Source organism: Typopeltis vanoorti, chromosome 7 (genome assembly GCF_054136105.1).
Source record: "Typopeltis vanoorti isolate ZY-2024b chromosome 7, IOZ_Tvanoo_1.0, whole genome shotgun sequence".
NCBI lineage: Eukaryota > Metazoa > Arthropoda > Arachnida > Uropygi > Thelyphonidae > Typopeltis > Typopeltis vanoorti.
Window position 1 is genome coordinate 136,127,745 of NC_143555.1, and position 22,758 is coordinate 136,150,502.

At 33.4% G+C, this 22,758-nt stretch overlaps 1 protein-coding gene across 1 annotated transcript in view; it reads right to left on the reverse strand.

Moving 5' to 3' along the window:
* The window catches only part of LOC150105104 (juvenile hormone acid O-methyltransferase-like), a 31,396-nt gene extending 9,155 nt beyond the window's left edge, over nucleotides 1–22,241 (reverse strand). Inside the window, exons 1-3 of the mRNA XM_090396155.1 lie at nucleotides 22,222–22,241; nucleotides 14,447–14,737; nucleotides 1,738–1,951 (exon numbers count right to left, since the gene is read on the reverse strand). Coding sequence (XP_090252281.1) covers nucleotides 1,738–1,951; nucleotides 14,447–14,730 — 498 coding nt within the window. The 5' untranslated portion in view covers nucleotides 14,731–14,737; nucleotides 22,222–22,241. The remainder of the gene's footprint in view (nucleotides 1–1,737; nucleotides 1,952–14,446; nucleotides 14,738–22,221) is intronic.
* Nucleotides 22,242–22,758: the final 517 nt, after the last annotated feature.

The following is a 22,758-nucleotide window of genomic DNA, read 5'->3' on the forward strand; positions in this document are numbered from 1 at the left end:
CCGATTCTCAAACCTTTCTCTATATCGACAGCGCGTGAAGAATATACAGAACAACGTATGAAAATATGACATCACTTTCAACAATTTCATACAGAGCGTACAAAAAGTCTAAAACATCTAAGAGACAGGCGGTCACTTCTTTCCCACATATTTTGAATTAGTGAAGTTTCGTTTTATAGCATCTAAAATAGTTAATGAGTTATGGTTTATATTGAATGTCGTAACCTGATAAATACTCAAAAGTTAATCAGAATCCCTTGGCTAAGAGCAAGCCATAACTGATTAATTTTTCAGAAGAACTACTGAAGAAGTTATTCTATAATTAGTACTTCTGGAGAATAATTTTGCCAACAGCATATTTTTGGGGATATCTGAGTTTTGGCTAAACAGTGATGTTATGAAATCGATGTGCATGCTGGGAAATATATCAGCAAAGACCGAACAGGCAAAAGGAAGGAGCACACGCATAATCAGGGAAGATGACTACTATTATATCGATAATGTTATAGTCCTAAATTGGTTAGCGTGTGGTATACAAGAAGTGCGTTTGTTTGTGCAGTCCAGGGTGGGAGTACATTATCGTAGTGGAAGATGTAATGATGCTATTATGGGCTATTTATTCAAAACCCAAAAAGAAAAAGCATTAGTATAGGAGAATTTTAATGTGGAAATATCAATGTCGAAAAGAAGGACAAGAAAAGTGATTGTATTCAGAGAATCTTTACAGAGAAGATTCAGTGTACGAGGATTGTATCGCGATAAGTATTAGAATTAGCTGGTTAGTTGAAATGTGATGAATTTATCTAACGGAAACAAAAACGTAGACACAATTGAAGGTTATAACCTTGTTCAGCACTAACACATAGTACGGGTTTGTTGTATTCAGCCGAACCATCTTTACTAGAATTTGGTTAGGCCAAATAAACCAGAAAATTAATGCTGTCCATCTTCTCTAATAAAGTATATGAAATAATAAAAGGATTGCAAAGAAAAGAGTGAGATTAAACATCCCAAGATAAATTTTAATCAAGGTGGAAACTGTGTAGAATGGCCTTCAGCAGCTGATTATAGAAGTAGTGATTTTATGTAAATTTAAGAAAGGAATCGACAGTCATTTATCACTAGTGGACATGCTATTAAAATGTATGTAAGAGAATAAAATAAAACAAAATCAATCAGCCAACGCCTTTCAGTTCCCCAAAGAGAGTAGCTGATAACATTTAGCCCTAACTGCCTTTGGAAAGCTCAGATTCATGTACCCTCAGCCAATCATAGACAGCTGACCAATCATTATCAATGATTTTAACTGGCATTCAGGGAAGCGAGTGCCACAGTAAACTGTCTCTATCTTGTGCCACATATTATTAACATTGTATATTATTGTATGAAATATAATGCGTGAAACATAATTGGCAAAGTTTTCGTTACGTTCTGTAAATATATGTACTATTCATAAATAAGTGAAATTCCAACTACAAAATAGTAATGAAACTTACTGATATCGCCACTAAAACTTGTGGTTTCTAAATAAAAATACATAGACATAATTGCAATAAAGGGATTTTGCATTTATTTTTGTGTACTTTTATTAATTGTAATAAGTGTTTAAATTCATAATTATTGTTATTCATTTATTTTGCAATTGCATTGGGAAATGTATCAGAATAACCACTTTGATACCTCACGACCTACCTTATGTAGAAATGCTGATCAAATTGCATTTTAATGTAATCTTACCTTTAAATGCTGAGTCCAGCGGCTATTTTCCATTATGTCGTTGAGTGCGTCCCAGAAAGGTACACTAGCGACGTATAACATGGCCAATTCCCCTCCTTCCGCTAACAGTGAAAATACATTTTCAAATGCCTTTCTCTGATTTTTTAACCAATGAAAACAGTGAATGGAAAATATTTTTGTAAATTGACCTTTCCATTCTGGAAGAAACGAAGCCCTAAAAAAAATTGCAACGAAAATATGCTCAGTTTATGTCTTGGCAATCAAATGTATAAGGTTTAATTTTGTTGTAGTACTGAATGTGCGATTCCAATTCATGTTTTTTCTTTTACAAAAAAAGAAAGAAAAAAAAAGCTCATTTATGCTGCAACCCCATTTTTAATAAACCGATTTTATTATTCAAATTTACAGATTAAATGTGCGCAACATTTTTTCACCAACAGAATATATTTACACGGATCTCACATACTTCCAGCAGAGTCAGCTAGGGTCTTTGTCGCCCGCATGCAATGTCTATCTAAGCGCCCCTGTAACGATCCAGGCGTGTGTCGTTCTTTTACGAAAATAAAAATTTAAATTATTTGAAATTTCTTAAATAAATTTTGACAGAACAGCCACATGTTGGTTCGCTAAAGGTAACGAACCGGGGTGTTGACCAGCAGGATAAACATTAAAAACCCGAATATTCAAAAAAATTCTCAAAAATTATTCTCAAAAGTTAAAGCAAATTTTGATAAAGCTACTTCACTTTAATCGTTGAATATAATGATACAGGGATTATAGCCTTCTCACCGACCAGAAATACTTGAAATTTTTTAATTAAAATTTTAGGGTTCTTGATTTTATATTCAATAAATTAGAAATAATGGTCTTAATCTAATTCCGCACATATATCATTTTCAATAGCTATTAACGCCAAATTAACAGCCTTTATTGTGACATACTTGTTCTTAAGTAGGTTTTAATCAATTTCAACTTGGAAAAGGAAAGTTCACCGCTCGCTATAGTAATAGGTAAGGTTAATAATATTCTTAATGCAATTGAAAAGTTAGGGAAAGTTAAATTATTAGACACAATAAAATTAAGAATATCGAAAGGGTTTTGAATATTTAAATTATCCTTTCGAAAAATATCCCAGAAAGCACATAACTTGTCATATACTTCTATTGCATTTACGTCTTTATTGTCGCCGTCCTTCAAGAGAATCTCTAAATCGTCACAATTTTTTCGTAAATCTTCGTTATTAATTTGTAGTAATCTATACAATAAATTGAAATTATCATAATATGTTTTTAGTTGTGCAAAACGTTCCATTAACGAACACATTGCAACGTCTACAAGTGTATAAAACACATTCACTCTAAATTTATCTTCTGGCGATTGTGGCGTTTCGTCATGAAGCTCGTAGTCAAATTGTCGTGTCTTCTTTCGTTGTCGAACTTCCGTACCAGTTTTAAATTATTGTTCTCCATCCACCTCTTCACTCAGTTCTTTTGCCGTTTTTAGAACTTCTTTAAAATATGTATCTGATCTATACTCTTGTAAGAATATTTTTTAAGTTTTCGATAGATTATTAAGCAAGAGTAATGTTCATATTTTTGTTGAAGCATTTTACTCAAAGGATTTATTCTGTTAAGTAAATCATGCGAAATTATAAGAGAACAAATAAATTGTAGTCCTTCATTTTAGCACATAATGATTGTGCTTAATGCTGAGTTTCTTTATTAAAATTTTCATTATTTAAAATTTCAAAAAGTGATCGTAAATTTCTCCTAACTGATATCGTAGAAGGCGGATTGCATTTTACTTTCCCATCGCGTTTCTGATTGCTGTTTCAATGATAAAAGTTTTAGGAACTTTAAAAGGATTGCTCAACGTTTGTAAGAGAATGAAAAGAAATGATATATTTCTTGAATAATTGCAAAGAAACTAATTGTATCTGCATTCACTCTGGCTGCATCGTTAATGATGGAATTTAGAGTATGAGCAGCACATGGCATGTAAAAAGCTCGAGGATTTTGTTCAAAAGCAAATTTTGGAGCCCATATTTTTTCCTTTCATATTTCATACCCTTGACCTCGCATGTCTTCAATGGGAATATTCCATTTTTCCAGCTCTTCTACTATTGTTCTACATAAACCACGTCCTGTGGAATCTGATATATCTGCAAAACCTTAAAAGGTTTCCCTGATCTTGACAATTCCATTGTCATAGGAAACAAAGCGAATAATAATGGTCATTTGTTCTGTTTTACTTGCATCAGGTGTGCAGTCTAAAAGTATGCAATAATATTTAGATTTGCGAATTGATAATAAAATTGTATCCCTGATTGCATTACTCGAAGTTTCCAATATTTCATTTTGACTGTCTTTACCCAAATAGTGCATTCTATTGTTTCCTTGTAGGGCCCTTTCAACATAATTTTCCATAACGGGATCAACCTTCGCAAACAGTTAGACTAATTTTAAAAAAAATGCCGTTATTCCTTTCATGTAATTTACCAGGTGATCCGCGAAAAGCTAAATTTTGGCTACCAAGTTATTTTATAATTTCAATCAAGCGTTCTAAAGCACTCGTCCGATGTTTCTTTTCCATTTCATACATGCTTTGAGTCTGGCAATCAACAATAGTTTTGATTTTAAATTTTTATCTATCAAGTTCCTTCCATTTTAAGAAAATTTTCATGTGAGCTAAACTAGTCTCGTGTCTATGTATGCAAAGTTGTACTTACATTTCTCCCACCGTTCTACAAGACTACTTGATTCAGTAGGTGCATAAAGTTTGCAACAAAAGCAAAAAACAGAATTTATTGTTTCGGAATAAATGAGCCATGTTCTTGGCACGAGCTCCCCGCTTTCCATTTTTCTATTATAATATGTGTAGCCAAATTTACGACCATATGTATCTCTGGGATATATTATATTTTCTTTTGAACAGTCCCCATTTCAATTAAAACAACTCGTAATTTTTCATCAGTATTTCCCCATTCACCTGGATCTTCTAAATGTACAGAGACTAACAATGTATTAGTTTCTTGGTCAACTACAACTAAATCTTCTCCTAACTGTTTTTCACTTAAATCCTGTGTCTTGTTATCTTGTTCAACAGTTGTAATAGTACTTTCATTCAAACTGGATGATGTGCACGGTTCGTCAACTCTGATTTCTGATGTATCGAGTGGGTTACAATCTGCATCAGAATATTTTAATATTTTAACAAATTTATTAAGCGCCCCAGTTCTTAATATCTGCTTCTTTCGCAGCATGACGCTTACGATTTTGTGCACCAGATAACTTTTTTTTAAATTTTTGATTCCGTTTCTATTTTATACCCACAAGAAATTATTACAGAACACGACACAGAGACTAAACAATAGTCCGCACTGCGCTACTGTCAGTAGCCTATTGAGATACGTACTGTTATTAATCTACTGTTGCTCTCCTGTCATTACTGCGACATTGTAAAATTTTATTATTATTTTAACTTTGTGTACTTGTGATTTCTATTAATTACTTGTGATGTCTTTTTTCTTTACTTTATACTCCTTTATATTCCTTTATTCTCCGTTATTCTAATGTAGCTGTGTGCGCTTTCTCTCTCTCTCAGAATCTCTCTTGTTTATATTATTACGTGCTATGTTTACAAGAAAGTCAAATAACATTTATTTACATTACTATGAAATGTACACGAATTTAAACATTATGGAGATTGCTTTCTCTATCCTTCTATAAAAACTCTTCAGCAAAATTTAGAACTTTTTTTCTTCAACTTTAAAATACTTTCTTTAACATAAAACGTTATCTACTCTCAGTTTAGAAATTTTACTTATTAAACTCCAAGCTTACTCACAAAGAGGTGACCTAAATCTCTCTGTTAAGTTATCTTTACAAATTTGATATCAACTTCTAACATGCCAATTGATTCTCTTAAGGACACTTCTTAACCTTATTAAACATTAAACATATATCTTAAAAGTCTTTCTAATACAACTATAAGAGGAATTATATAAAGGTTTTGAACTTACAAATGCTCTGTATCTGACAATTAGTCAAAAGTCTTTCACTAAAAGTTCTATGGCAATTCTTTCATCTCAGATTTTCATCTGGAATTCTGGCTTCGGCTATATCAATTGGGAATGTAGCAGGATTCGTACAGTTCCAGAAAAATGTTATTCTCACACGGCGAAAAGAAAAACTTATGAGCCAAGGTACTTCGGGAAATTTGCCTCGCCTTTTCTCCTCTACTTGGGCTCGCCGAAAATGCCTGGACGACTGTTATCTCGAGTAGCTTGAACTGCCACCTCTAAAAAACTAAAAATGTTGCCTCCAAGACAAATGAAACTGTTGTCAACTGTCAATCAGGATCCCTCTGGACTGGAAACTTTTCTCTTCTATGGCGTTTATGACTTCCCCTTTCGGCAATTTGAAAGTCCTGTCTGTGGCCTAGAAGCCGTTTCTCTCTCTAGCGACATCACTTACCGAGAAGCTCCTTTCCTGGTAGCAGGGAACTCCTCTCTCATTCAACGTCTGGATCCGGGATGCTCTCTGACGATGTCTGGAACCGAGCAGCTCTGTCTCTCTTCGGCAACATCTGGCACCAGGCAGCTTTAGCAATATCTGGAACCGAGCTGCCCCTCCTTAACAGCATCTGAAACCAGGAAGCCTCTCCTGTCTCTGTGGACATCTCTGGAACTGGGTCCCCTCTACTTCTGCAGCAATCTCTGGATCCGTGCAGCCCCCTTCTGTTTGCTTCAGTCCCTTTTTATTATACCTCATCTGAGACCTTGCATGAAGTTTGGCAGCCCACAAAGAATCAGTATGATTCTTTCATCTTAAGTTTGAAGTTTGACACACCTTTTGTTCTCCTCTGCTTTCTTTTAATTGTAAGTTGTCAGCCATTGGAAAGTTGTTTGAACCTTTCTGACTGACTTAGCAGATGTTTACACTTAGCGCCTGCAAGCCTTTCTCATACAAACAAATTTTAATAACAATCTTTCTAATCTATTATATGCAGCTTCTTCGGCGATATAAACATTGCCTTTGTTTTTAACACTAACATATTCTTATTAAAGCAGTATTTACAGTTAACTTCCAGAGTGTTATTTACAATAACATCTAAAACAAACTATACAGAGACAAACAAAGTTTATTTTTATAATATTCACATGGGACTTAACCTAAGTAAACAATCAAATGTAATGTGCTTTGGAATATTTAAGCTACAATCGAGTTTTTATAGTGCCATATGACTGGTTACGTAGCAACAAATGTTTTGTACGGAAATTCGTTTCAGTGCATAAAAACCATTCACTGTTTCACTTTAGATTTTGAAGGCAAGCATTTAGCCAGCTCTCGCTGCAAAATTGTAAACATCCGGCAATATACAATTTTTTTTAAATTTTTATTCGGCCTATCTGGCCTTATTTATTTTAGTATTGATCATTCTAAGAATTTTTTGTTTTTATGATGAAAATTTTGTTTCTTAAAAATGAACTTATGACCTGTGTCCTGGTACCCCCTTTGTAGCAGTGCCTAGATGCACCACATGCTCTGCATATCCGTTTTCACAGGCACTGTCTCCCAGATATATCCGAGATTTTGTGACTATTTGGAACAAATTCTGACTGTGATGTCATTTAATTTATCATAAATTACTGCTCACGAAGCTATCATATTGACAAACTATGCTGTGAGATGGAACCATCATATAATGTATTATCAAGGCAATACTTAATCCTTACAAAAACAAATTGGTGAAAGCTGTTTGATGTTAGTAGTAGGGGTGTCACAAGTGACCAGATCAAGATAAGATAAGGAATCGTGACGGCATCGGTTGATGACGTCATTGTGGGCGTGGCTACATAGGATTCGAATGTTATGAATTTCCCTGGAGAATTGTATCAATGTCTTCAGTTTTTGTATTTTGGTTCGCGTATGGCATTATGGGTGATGTTAGAGATAAGGATTCGTGTCAATGGCTTCAGTTCTTGTGTTTTGTTCGGATATCATATTTTGGGTGATGGTAGAGATAAGGATTCATGTTGTGATCGGTGGGACACTTCTGACCAGATCAAGATCAAGATAAGATAAGGAATCGTGACGTGAATGCTTTTTGTTATGAGATGTAGATAAGTGATGTCATTTGTTAGTTGTAAATAAGTCACGTTATTGTTTTGAATGGAAGATGGAGATATATTAGTGTATAAGGAAACGTGTCATGATTGGTGGGACACTTTTGACAAGATCAAGATCAAGATAAGGAATCGTGACGTGAATGTTTGTTCTTATCAAGTTTGGAATTTTGCTGAGGCCGTTGTCTGTCAGGGCATCACGTGGTGTGTTTGGTGATATTTAGAGATAAGAATCATGTCGTTATGTGTTTGGAAATTTCTGGGGAACATATATCTCTCTGTGATATATCACATGATATTTTGGTTTGGCTATGGAATTGTGGGCGATGTTTTTGAGATAAGATATCGTGAAATTTTCCCAGGGCGACACACATCCGTCATTGTCATCATGTTTGGTTGTCTATAGATGGCTGTACTAATTTCTAATACATTATGGGGTATTTCTTTTCTGTTAAAAGCTGAGAATTCTTAGAGTAGAGTAAAGCAGAGTCGTGATGGCGACACTGTTTTGAGGTTTTTCTGAATAATTTAATTATAGCCTAATGTCACTCAAACATACATTTTTTATCTTCTATAGATGAATGTACTAATTTTCATATACGTTTTGGGGTATTTCTTTCCTATTAAAGGGAGAGAATTCTTAGAGTAGAGTAGAGTAGAGTCTAGTGGCAGCTGTGTTTCGAGCTTTTCTGAATAATTTAATTATAATCTGGTGTCCCTCAAACACACATGCACATTAGACATGAAAACATGCTAATGTATCCATGTTGATACTCTAATATGTATCCTATGATTATTCTTTTTCGAAAAGAAAACTGTTCAGTATTAGAATTAAGCTTACCGAAACATACAAGCATTGATTATTGAAATTATAATTATCAATTGCTATGTTTAAGTTAAAAAATAGATATTTCTCAAATACTTATATATTTGATTAGCATTCACATGTTTGTGATGACACATATCCTAAAATTAGTCATTCTTCGTTACCGTTGGAATTTATTGGCGTACTAAATTAATGCTAACATTTAATTTTTTAAACCAATATTGACTATTAATTTTACCTGCGATTCCTTGTGCTCTTAACCTATTTCTATAACTGAATTTTTTTTTCTTTAGCATTAATAATTTTAAGTAATGGACATTTGTGAGAAACAAGGTTTTTGAACTAGCCCTTGCATTTTCTTTCAGAAATTTCTATTGCCAGCACAACAAATATATAGTTATTTCTTATTATTTCAAATGAATATTAGCTCTGTAATATATTCTTTGTTAATTTCTATGTTACCTTTTATTTGACTGTAATATTATTAACAAATGGCTCTGTAAATTAAAATAGCCAAATTCTTAGAGGATTGTAACTTTTCAGGTGAAATCTTCTCCACTAAAATTCTGACAATTAATTTAATACCTGATTATTCCTTTTGATTCTGAGATTTGATAGTTTCTTGAAATATCTGAGTGCTTGCATGAACAAATAAGATTTTAATTCAATGAATCAAAAAAACAATCTCTGGTTACTTTGTGGCATGAAATTTCACAAGAAAAAAATAAAAATGTTATTCTCCTTCTTAAATTTGTATAACACATCAACGATACCCAATTGTTCATTTAAATTTACACATTTTATTTGAATAAAATATTATTTACAAATTGTATCTACTGAATCTAACATTACAGAAAATAAATAAATTGAAAAATATATCAAAGGTTCTTCCCATGCTTGTGGAATTGTCATCATATGGTTTTGACAATGTGACTCTCATCTGAAAGTTAATTTTTCATTTGGAGTTCGTTGGGAATTTATTACTGTAGTAAAATTAAGGGTTGTATATTTATTTCTTTGAAACCAATACATACACTTCTGATAACTATTAAAAACACAGAATCTTTCGTTATGTTTCCAAAAGCATTTAAAAGTACACGTTATGTTTTCATGTTTTGGGCATCCAATTTCATTTAAATCAAGAACAGGCCTCCTTGGCAAGTAATATGTGATATTTATATGTTAATTCTATCATCCAATTTCTTAGTTTGTCCAAAGATAGTGAACCAATTTCCCACTTCAGCTGATGGTTATATTTTATTAACCAAGAATTCTGTTTTTTAACTCTTTCAGGTAATTCTTTCCAACTACAAGGTGATTTTGTCATTGCATATCTTACACTAATTCCATCAGAAATACAAATTTCTTTAGGAAATAAATTTGAACTCTTATACAAAAAAAATGGCAATCAATTATAGCAATGATAACTGAAAATTTATTTTTCACCCACTGTCGATTTTTCATAATCGTTTTCCTTCATTCCTCTTCTTCTTCTTAGATTACTTCATATGGCACCACAAATAAATGGTTATTTATTATTATTATTATTAGAGAGGGCGCTTTAGCAGTAAGCAGTCGCAAGCACGCTATTTCGATGCTCCCATATATTAAGTTGCAAAGTAGATCTTTTCTTGTGAATTAAAATTTAAAGTACATCAGTGAACTCCATTCGTCAAGACGAACATACAGATGTAAAAACTGTAAGTATCTGTTAAGTAATAAGTAAAATATAAGTATTCAAAGTTCGAAGTATAAGTTGGTCAACTACGCGAAAAGAGAACAAAGGAAGTCGCCATATTAGAAATTACAGCAAGATCGTCAGACAAGAAATATGAAGTGCTAGAAATGCCAAGAAGACGTAACGCGGGAAGAAAACCATGTAACATGTAGGAACTGCCAAAGAAACATGCATTTTTTTATGTTCAGGATTGTCCGAGACTACTTGGCAGCAAAAATCAAACAAGAATCGTGACGAGTGGAAGTGTCCCCATTGCAGAGATAACAAAGGAACGTCGCCTTCGACCGCAGGCGGAAAACAGCCAACGCAGAAAACAACCGCAGGCAGTAAACAGCTATCAACAACAGAGGGAATTAAAAACAAAGAAAACAACAACAGAAATCCAGGTGAGCCATCTTTAAATGCATTACTTGAAAATAGATTACAAAACCTAAAAGACTGTTTAATCGGTTTTGTTGGAGAACTATTTAAAAAACATACCGCACAAATTACAGAAAAATTTGACCAATACGAGGCATTTATTAAATGTAATAATAACTCGATAGAAGATATGTTACAGACCGTTAGAGAAATTAAAAACTGCATCAAAGAGCTAACTGAAAGACAGCATAATTTAATTAAAGAGACAACGGACCTACGGTAAGAACTAAACTCTCTAAAGCAACAGTACGAGCTCTCCAACCAACAGCAGAACAAAAATGACCTCCTCATAAATGGTCTTCCAGAAATAGCCATGGAACCTCTAAGAGACACTGTGATACAACTAAGCCAAAAAGTCGGCTCCCCCATTGAACCAAGAGACATCCAGTCAGTGCATCGGTTACCACAAAAAAGGAAAAGAGAAAATAATACCCGTCCTTTTCCCCGTCGTAGTGCGACTCACCAACAACCTAACAAAAACTACACTTATAAAAGCAAGCAGGATTAAAAATCCAGTAGTAAAGGATCTGAAAGGAGACCACGACAACACCCCAATATACTTGTCTGAATACCTTACTCCACACTATCAGAAAATATTCTACCAAGCAAGGAAAGTAAAGACAGAAAACAATTATATGGATTAGAGACAGCAAAATATTCCTTAGAAAGACACAAGACTCAAAACCAATCGAAATAAAATCCGTAGATGACCTCAACAGGCTGTCACATTGAAAGGAATATTGACAACTCGTAAAGAAGGACCAGCACCCCAACCAAGATGAATGCACACCATCAAGCAGACGTAATCACCCCGGAACATGATAATTGCCACATTCTTAAATCAATATCAGAATGGAAACAACTGACAATCCCCAAAAAAGGACTATCTATTCTCCACATCAACATCAGAAGCATTCAAAAATACTGGCTGACCCTGCAAGCTTATCTGAAGGAAGATATAGACGAAATAGACATTTTAATGCTGACTGAAGTATCTACGACAAAAGAAGAGGCATCCTCCTACCAAATGCCACACTTCCAACAACACAAACACTGCAGACAAACAAAACGAGGCGGTGGTATAATAATATTTACCAAACATAAACTAGAAGTAACAGAAATAAAATATAAATTAGAATACGCAGAAAACATATGCATCGAAATTAAAAACATCAAACAAGAAAACTCCCTGATATTAAACGCAATATACAGACCACCCAACTTAAACACCACAAAATTCCTAGAAGAACTAAACAGATCGCTTTCAGCCACGAAAGTAGGCACCTCAAAATACTTGATAATAATAATAGACATTAATATAAACATTAGGAACATCAATAACAACACAGAACAATACCTAGACCTATTATCGGCATATAACATAACCCCATCCATACAGTCATATACACGAGAAGAGATAGTTGGAAACACAACAACCTCAACCTGCATTGATCATATAAATATAAGGGCCCCTCCAAACAGCCACACAGCAGCCGTCATAACATGCAAACTAGTAGACCATTATTTCACAGCATTGCAGTTACACAATGAACCAGAACTCATAAAAATCACTGAGACTACAAAACAGTATCATAGCATTGTAAACGAAGCAATAGTGAACGATGAAATCAGAAAAACAGACTGGATGCAGATAGCATCTTTAGACTCTGCTGAAGCTGTATATAATAATCTTAAACTTGCATTTAACAAAATATACAACAAAGCATTAACAAAATATACAACAAAGCATTAACAAAATATACAACAAAGCATTAACAAAAATAAAAATACACCCCCAAACGAAACAAAATCCATGGATAACAGACAACATACTAACAGACATACAAAGAAAAGATGCCCTATGGAAACAACTTAAGAAGTCACCGAACAAAATCGCTTTAAAAGCTGAATACAAAAGAAAACGCAATCTCCTAACAACCCAGATTCGAACGGCAAAAAGAGACTATTACAGCAACAAATTAACAACAGCACAGAATGACATAAAGGAAACCTGGCACCTGATTAATGAAATGCTGGACAATATACACAGAACTACTGCCACAGAAACAATAAAACACAGCTTTGCCTGCGACAACAAATCCCTCAAACAGTTGGCAAACAACTTTAATCAGCACTTCGTGAACTCTGTCCAAAAGCTACAAGAAACAACCTTCCCTCACACATACGAACATTCTCCACTAGGTCCACGAGCAACCCAGTCGATGTGGTTCCCCACAGTAACAAAAGAAGAACTATCACTGGCAATTCAACAAATTAATCCTAACAAAGGACCGGGGATAGACGGAATCAGACCAAAAGACATCAAGAAACACTCAACCGACCTACTTCCAGATATAATAGGAAAGAAATACCCCAAAACGTATTGCAAAATTAGTACATCCATCTATAGAAGATAAAAAATGTATGTTTGAGTGACAGGCTATAATTAAATTATTCAGAAAAATCTCAAAATAGTGCCGCCATCACGACTTTACTCTACTCTACTTTAAGAATTCCCAGCCTTTAACATAGAAGAAATACCCCATAATATATTGGAAATTAGTACAGCCATCTATAGACAACCAAACATGATGACAATGACGGATGTATGTCACCCCGGGAAAATTCCAAGATATCTTATCTCAAAAACATCGCCCACAATTCCATAGCCAAACCAAAATACCATGTGATATCACAGAGAGACATAATTTCCCTAGAAATTTTCAAACACATAACGTCATGATTTTTATCTTTAAATATCACCAAACACACCACGTGATGTCCCTGACAGACAAGGGCCGCACCGAAATTCCAAACTTGATAACGCCAAACATTCACGTCCCGATTCCCTGTCTTATCTTGATCTTGATCTGGTCAGAAGTGTCTCTCTAAAATAAGCAAATCACTTGAATAATTAAATAAAAAATTGCAAAAAGAAACATTGGCGTGGTTTGTCGAGTGGTTACCGTGTCTACCCTCCAAACAATAGGCTGCGCGTTTCAGTCATTTCGGGGATACGGATGTATGCAGTTATTATTATTATTATTATTATTATTATTATGTAACACCTCCAGGGGGAAAAAACGTGAGTTTCTTCCAACAGGAGAAAACTTCACTTGCACGTATTAAACGTGATGTCTATAATCAGTTAATCAAAAAAAAATTGTTTTTTGATCGAAATTTAATATTTGGAAACCTTACAAAATTTGTCTCGTCACTTGATTGTTGTTGCAGTCGGATTATTTGCAAAGATAGAACGTTACGAAGGTATTAATGAATTACGAATTTAATGTTTCGCTGGACCATTTTTCACTTCATCTCTAACACTCAAAAATCACACCATTTAGATGAAAGAGAAAAAATTTTACAATAATAGTAAAATAAAATAAAATACGATAAGAAATAATAAAAATACATGAATAAAAGCAATAAAATAAATAATTAATTAATAAAATACATAAAAATAAATAAATAAATAAATAATAGCCATAATACTAATAATAAATGATACAATACAATAACTATACAATATATTGTATACAATAAATATACAATATAATACACAAGCACATTATTTGAGTATACGAATGAAACTCACTTGTTTTCTACATTCGCCTGGTAATATTCTATTTGGTCAGAAGAATTTTCCCTTTTAGCAAATTCAATCATGTTTTTTATGATATCTATGGCTACCAGTTTCTTTAATTTCTGACAGTTTGGTAATATAATGTTTTTGGTGGTATCTCCAGTTCCACATCCGATATCCATCACCATCTCATTTTCACTCCATTTCAGCAGTGGACGAAGTACTTGGAAGAGCTGTTTTGCATCTCGGATCTGACAGTTGTGGTATTGGGCGTATAATTTTGCATTTGGATTCATCTTGATGCTGCGGAAGAGAACAGAATTAAATTTACATGGAATTAATAATATTTTAATAATAATAATAATAATAGATAATTTATTACATATGATACATACACTACATAGGTTTGATTAGTATGATACAACATTGCATACATTTCTTTATATTTGATGCATTCATGTATTCTGATAATAATAATAATTTTTTTCCCGCAGCAACAATTATAATAATTTATTACATATCACACATACATACATTACATACTTATCATTACATATGATACAACATTACATACATTTGTTTACATGCGATACGTACATTACATGCATTTCATTACATATGATGCATTTATTTTTTTATTTTTATTTATTTTATTTTTTTATCTTGGATGAGATGAAATGTATTTTCTCAGCTTTCATCCTCGAAGCTTATTTGTGAGCTTATCCGAAGATGACACCAGGTATTATTTATTGGTGAGACGCTATGAAATCAAATCTAGGTTTGATTGGCTTGATTTCCATTGCAGCCGTTCATTGAGAAATTCGCACGCACGCACGCACGCATGCACGACATCTTGGATGTCTTGATGCATCGCTGAACTGGAAGCCTGAACGAATATATTTTGTTTCATTGCGTTTGTATGGTATTTTGGGTGCGTGTTTCTTGTTCATAGTATGTCCTTAGAGCTCTTTTCAGGCTATTGTAGTTTGTAAAATTTCTGTATTCAAAAGGTAATTTGTTTATCATCTCTGGGATGTTCAAGTTTCGCGTGGCCTTTCCGTAGTGATTATTGTATTTATATGTGATATAATTAGTTGTTTGAGGTCTTGTTATACGGTATGTATTTCTGACTGTCCTGTAGTTGGCATCGAAATAATGTTTTAGCAAAGCTGCATAGTGACATAAATGTTTTGCTCTCAGTATTTTGTGTTCTGACATTGCAGTGTATATAAAGTCGTTATTTTCTCTTTGTTACCAAAATATCAGTTTTATCATTTTGTACTGTAGCGACATTAATCTATTTAGTTTGTAGGGTGCACAGAAAGCATACGTTGTTATAGCGTATCTTAGTATATTTTGGTATAGTGCTTTGTATATTAGTGTTCTTAGGCGTGTGGGAACTATATCTTTTAACCTGTAGAGTTTGCCAGTTATTCTTCGGAGTTTGTTGTGTAAATGGTTTCTGTGGCTATTCCAGTTCATATCTGCATTGAAGTAAATTCCAAGGTATCGTATTGTTTCAACCTGAGTGATTGTAGTGGTTTTGCTGTTCTCTGTGTGATTTTTATGTTGCAAAGTGGATGTTGGATGGTTATATATTTGTTATCAACTGGTCGAGTCAGTGGATTTCTGCATATCATTAATTTTGTCTTTTCTGAGTTTAGGTGTATGGAGTTTTTCGTGAGCCAGTCTGTGATCAGATTTATGTCATGATGCATATCTGTTTGGGCTATGCTTGCGTTATTATGGATGGATATTATAGCTGTATCGTCTGCGTATTGGAATATCTTACCTTTGAGAGGTAGCTGATTAATATCCATCAATAATAATAATAATAATAATAATAATAATAATAATAATAATAATAATAATAATAATAATAATAATAATAATAATAATCTATAAAGCATTATGTGAAAACATTTTAAGATACGCAATTACGGGCAGCAAGGACAGAACAGAAAATACAGGTAACCCTCGTATAACGCGGATGTTAGGTTCCATAGAAATGCCGCGTTATATAAATCGCGTTATGCGAGACTCAGATCACACAGAAAAAAGTAGGGTTATGTTCCGAAATAGTTGGTTTTTTTCTTCTTTTTAATTATATAAGCAAAATAACATATCCAACCAAAAAATATGTTTATTTAATTCAGATATTTCATGTAAGTTAAGAAAACATATAAACAATTAAAGAAATACATCGTACAAACTTATAAAAATTACAAATTGTAGGTAAATTTCATTGCACATAATGCATAAATGTTTTAGGTAAAATAAAATAAAGTACATATTTTAATCGTCATCACGGTCTTCAAAACTAACATTGTGTAGATGTTCTTCATTCACGAGTGGCCGGACGTCCTCATCACTTGAAATATCTTGGACATCGTTTGTATAATTCTCATACGTCAGCTGGATTAGTTATGAAGTCGGTAATAAGACCTTGACGGCCACTATGCTGCAATTTTTTATTAAGTTCATAATACGGACCTGAACAAATATCCAGTTGTCTCGTGAATTTTCCGGAGCGCTCCATTGAGGGATCATTATCAGTAAAATAACTTCCTAACTTTCTTGCTAAGTCCAATCCTTCTGATAATTCCTTTAAACTGAATTCTTTAAAGAATTCAGTTTAACGAAATTAGGATTCATCTTAATGCTTCTTCATCACGTGTTCATCATTATATGCTTCTTCTTCTTCTACACGGATTCATCACGATCAGAATCTAAGGTGGAACTTTCCCCCCCATTTGGTTCGACATCATCTATTAATTGTACCAGTTCCCTCTCATTTAAATCTGTTTGCTACTTATAACTACATGAGCCATACGGGCAGACGCAAATTTTACGACGATAAAATTTGACTTTTAAGTCGCTCGGTGAAAAATATATGAAAAGATAAAGGGTTACTACAATTTGTAGACCGCGTTATATCGAAACCGCGTTGTGTAAGTATTTCCTTATACGAGGCTTATCTGTATTTAAAGTGAAACACTTATGACACTACACAGTCATGTTAAAGCATTACTTCAGTCCAGCCTACAGAGTAACCAGAACAAATCAGATAACAAGACCATAGACAACAAACTACATAACATTTAAATATAATAATCAATGTGCGCACTTTGATTTTTTCGCAACAAAGTCAGTTATCACAATGCAACGTCGTTACAGAACTCTTTACGGGAAAACATTCACATTCAGATAATGCTATCCGACGTTGGTTTGTTTTCTTGCTTCCGGTACATTATCATCTACTGCGTTCAACGTACATGCATTGATGACGTCCACAGTCACACACAAGGTGAAATAATATCAATACGTCGATAACACTGCATTGTTAAGAGTAATAATAATAATAGAATAATAACAGGCAGAAGGTCAATTTTTTTTTAAAGTTCATTATTGTGTTATTTCAGGGGTGTCAAACTGGTGGCCCGCGGTTCACGTACAGTCGACGAACCCTCAAGGAAAGGTTTTTTTTAAAAAAAAAGGTTGGTTGCTTTTTATAATGAAACATAAATACCATATTTACTCGAATATAACTTGCCCTAGCGTATGACTCATATCTCTGATTTTACTTTAAAAAATGAAATTAAAAAGTTTGCATACACATCGCACACGAAAATAAAGTTTAACTACTTTCACGTCGGGGTCATAACTCGCTACCTGCTGTAAACAACCAGCCCTCTCCAACTGACACTATATTGCAGAGGCAAGAAAAACAAGTAGTTTTTTTGTACCACTGAATACAGAGATATTTGTTGTCTGTGTAATATATTTCTCAAAATGTGTAATATATTTATTTAGTGCAATTAGAGACAGCTAATGAATCACATGTCCCCTCCCATATTAACCATGCTGTTTAGACTCAAGCATACCATATGTTAACCGGCAAACACAGTATCTGACTAAAATCTATTATTTTTAGTTAGATGTGTGTGTGAGTGCACCCACTAACTCAAACACAAAGCTGCAATAAAATTCTTAAACATGTTAAAACTAAGACATACAGAGTGAATGTTGTTATGGCAGTTTCAGATATTATGGAATTCAGTTGAAGAGAATTAGCGTTTCAACTCAAAAATTGTCGGCTTGACTTCGTGTTTTGCTAACGTGATCTTTTGTTAATACTGCTACAATCACACGCACATCGCTGCTCTATCTCTATTGGCCTACTATTGCTGTTTATTTCACAATCTGCTTTCTAAAATCTATCTAAAATCTTGTAAATTACTTGTAATTTTTACTTGGAATAATGGGAAAGAAGATGACTCTATTTGGGTAGATGACTTTGACGAGGCACACAAGGAAATCGTTCTCTAGGACGGAAGTAGCGATAACGAATAGGAAATTCCTGGCAAGTCATCCCCATTTTAAATGTTTTCCTGAAAACTTTAGTTTCCAAAAATCCCCTCATGTATCTCGCACCACGATTTTTTAGCTTTAATTTTTGGTAATAAAGTGCGAGTTATAATCGAGTAAATACGAAATCGATTTTTTCATTTTCATACGGCATTTATAGTTACAATATGGATGCAACGACCTGCTATAATATAATTGCAATAATAAAAATTTATATCGCAATTTCAATGTCAGATCCGATCCTAATCAATCGTAAACTACAGGGTGTCCACAAATGTTTACCCTGATTATAATATATTATAACTCTTCAGTGGATACTTGAATTGGAACACAAAGTAAGACTTCAATGCATAACAATTATTAATTAAAAAATTTTTAATTTTTAAATTATTAAATTTTAAATTTAAATTTTATTTATGCTTTCATTGTTAATTTATAACGGTGCTGGTAGCGTGTTGAAAAAATTGAATTCTATTGGCTACCAGCTGTTCACGTGACACACAGCATATGCGCTCATGTGAATCCCGTCTATGAGTTGATTATATCTTGCAAGAGTCAATCGGTGATCTTTGAAGCACATGTCAGTGCGCGGAACACGATTCAACGACAACCTAGCAGTGAGAGAATCCCTTATTATTATTATTTTTTATTTGCAATAGTATCGTGCACTGATCTACAATTTCGTGCGTTTTTATTGAAACATTTCCAACCAATTCAAACATTCGAACAATTTTATAAAAACTGTTATTAATAATATATTTATTCACCTAGGCAATGTCGCTTTCTAAGACAACAAGAAAAAGAAAATTGCTGATGAGGAGAAAAAATTTCAAGAAAAATTGGAATTGAACTACTACTCCACTGAAACAAAGGCAAATTTATGTGCGTTATTTGTAACGAAACAATTAGTGTCGTCAAAGAATATAATATAAAAAAGGCTTTACGATAAAATTTACAAAGAACGATATTCACGCTTTGAGGGTAAACTGAGAGAAGAAAATTAAATAATATGAAGAATTCACTTCAAAGTCAACGACAAATATTTTCAAAAATTATGAAAGACAATGAATCAGCAGTGAGAGCCAGTTATGAAATCATCTATTGGCGAAACATTCCAAACCTTTTTGTGACGGTTCCTTGGTTAAGGAATGTATGATAAAAGCAGGCGAAAACGTATGTCCCCAAAATGTGCAAGTATTTCGCGATATTTCTTTGTTCAGAAAACTGTGATCGAAAGAATAACCGAAATGGCAGATAATCTGCATGACCACTTGCAAGAAATATCAGCAAACGTACAGTGCTTTTCAATTGCACTTGACGAAAGTTTCGATATTCACGACGTGGCTCAAGTTTCTCTATTTCTTCGGGCTTGCGACGACAATATGAATATTACTGAAGAGTTCTTGGAAAGGATTTCCATCCAATGAAACCGCTCCAGGGGAAGACATTTTTGACGCCGTGTGGAGCATTTTGGAAAAATAACAACTTCCTCTGAACAGGCTCGTAGCAGTGACAACCGATGGTGCTCCAGCAATGACAGGCAAAAATAAAGGATTTGTATCAAGACTTGCAGCAAAGCGAAAGGAAATGTATCCAGACATTCCTAAACTGCAATCTTTCCACTGCATTATTCATCATCAGCAGGTCCTGTGCTCCAAAGTATTGGAAATGAACAGCGTACTCAAGCCTGTGGCAAATACCGTGAACTTCATTCGATCCAGAGGCCTCCATCACCGCCAGTTTGCACAATTTGTTAAAGACTTAGAGAGTGAATTTGAAGGGCTACCTTGTTACACATAGATTCGTTGGTTATCTTGTTCTAAAATCAAGTTCTAATAAGATTTTTTTTTTACTTTTAGAGGAAATCAAATTGTTCCTAGAAATGAAAAATCATGATGCTGCATTTCTTAATGATCAGACATGGGTACAAGATCTTGCATTCTTAGTTGATATTACAAAACATTTGAATAATTGCAATGTCGAACTTCAGGGGAAAGATCAGTTAATAACACACATGTATGATGCACTGGCAAGTTTTAGATGTAAATAATTTTGTTTCAAAATCATGTAAAAGAAAATATTTGAAATTCCTTTCCTATGTGCGAACAATTAAACAATAAGAATCAAAGTTTTGCCTTTTCTCAATATTGTCCCAAACTAGAAAAGATTAAAGAAGAATTAGGCGATTTAAAGATTTTAAGGAACAAGAAGTTTCTTCGTTTTACAGGTGCTATTTCTTTTAATTTCGAAAAAGCTCATATTTGTATCAAATGGAGTTTAATGATATCCATATTAATGATTCCATTCTAAAAGCCAAATACCAAGAAGTTGGTGTTCCAAAAATATACAAAAAAATATTCAAAAATAAAAACGTTTGCAGCAAATATTCTATGTTATGTTGGAAGCACCTATTTATCTGAACAATTATTCTCATGTATGAAAGGTAACAAAACAGCCCACAGATTAACCGACATCAATTTTTCTGCCAAAATGAGAGTCGTATGCTCACAATCTTTGAGTCCAAATTTTGGCAAGCTGGTTGACAATCAGCGATGTCAAGTGTCGGGAAAAAAATAAAATACTACACTACAATAAATTACTATAATTATATTATGCAAGTATATATTTTAACCGAAAATATCATTTTTCCACAAAATATTTTCATTAACATTTAAAAAATTCCCCAAAATATAGACTCCCCCACCCCCCAAAAAATAGAAGTATTTTATTTCAACACAAACACACAAAATTTCAAACTAATGGGAAGCTCTATACATTTTTGTGAGGGTTATTAATAAGAGTTTATACTTTTTTAGACTGTACAGATATTTGATTTATTCAAATAAAATTTAATTTCGGTTTAATTTGGACTAAATGCTATTTATTGTAAATATTAATATAATAAAATATTAATTTTTTTGAGTAGTCATAATCATTATACTATCATTTATTGTCTTGTAATGACTTAGAATTAATAAAATGTTTGTTATTCATTTTCCAATTTATTTATACTAATTTTTTGACTTCCATTCCACCTTAATTAGTGAAGGTTGTTTTAGTCGAAACATTTTTGCAGCCCAAATTGAGTTCTTTGACACTCCTGTGTTATATGATCGGTTAGGACATTCATAGCAAAAATTATACCATATAACTATTTTCGCTTTCATTCACTTTATGCTACCGCAACAACAAAAATGTTATTGAAGCAAACAGCAACAAATCACTTCCTACACTAGTGAGCGCATAGGTTAATTAACGTTGTTTTTTTAAATCAATAAAACGATGTGGTATGTGGATGTTACAATTTATAACAACAGTACCCAAAATGATTTGCATATTACATTATTTTATCTGCAACCTTTTTATAGTGATCTGATAAAATAATTTTAGTTAAATCAAAGGATATAACGTGAACTTACCTCTTGATACAGAAATACGTTTTATATCCAGCTTTCAACTGAGGGTAGAAGTTCAATTAGTAGCACTCTTGTATATTATCTACTCGTTATGGATTGGTCGATATGTATAAACAAACTGATGGCGACACAAAAAACGGTAGAGATTTCCTTACAAGAAAGTGTTTTTTTCTTGCCTTTTTTATTTAGCTTGTGCCTTGATAGAAGAATACAGAAGAAGAATTGATGCAGGTTATTGACCCATGGAACTGTATAATCGCGTACTATCAATCTACACTCTCCTAAGACAAATCTCTCTCTCATCCGGAAGTTTACAGCATTCTTTATTTAAGCAACCCCGATCTTATTACAGGAAGACAGATCTGCTTCCTTAAACATATCTAGAGAACATTATAATATGCGATCCAGCTCAATGATTCTGATAAGTCAAGTCTTGCCAGTCATGTCATAGTACTGGATACAGAATTCATTCGAAAAACACCAAGGTATTATACAGGAGCTGATTTTTATTAAAAAGATTGCATACGAGAGCTGTGAAGT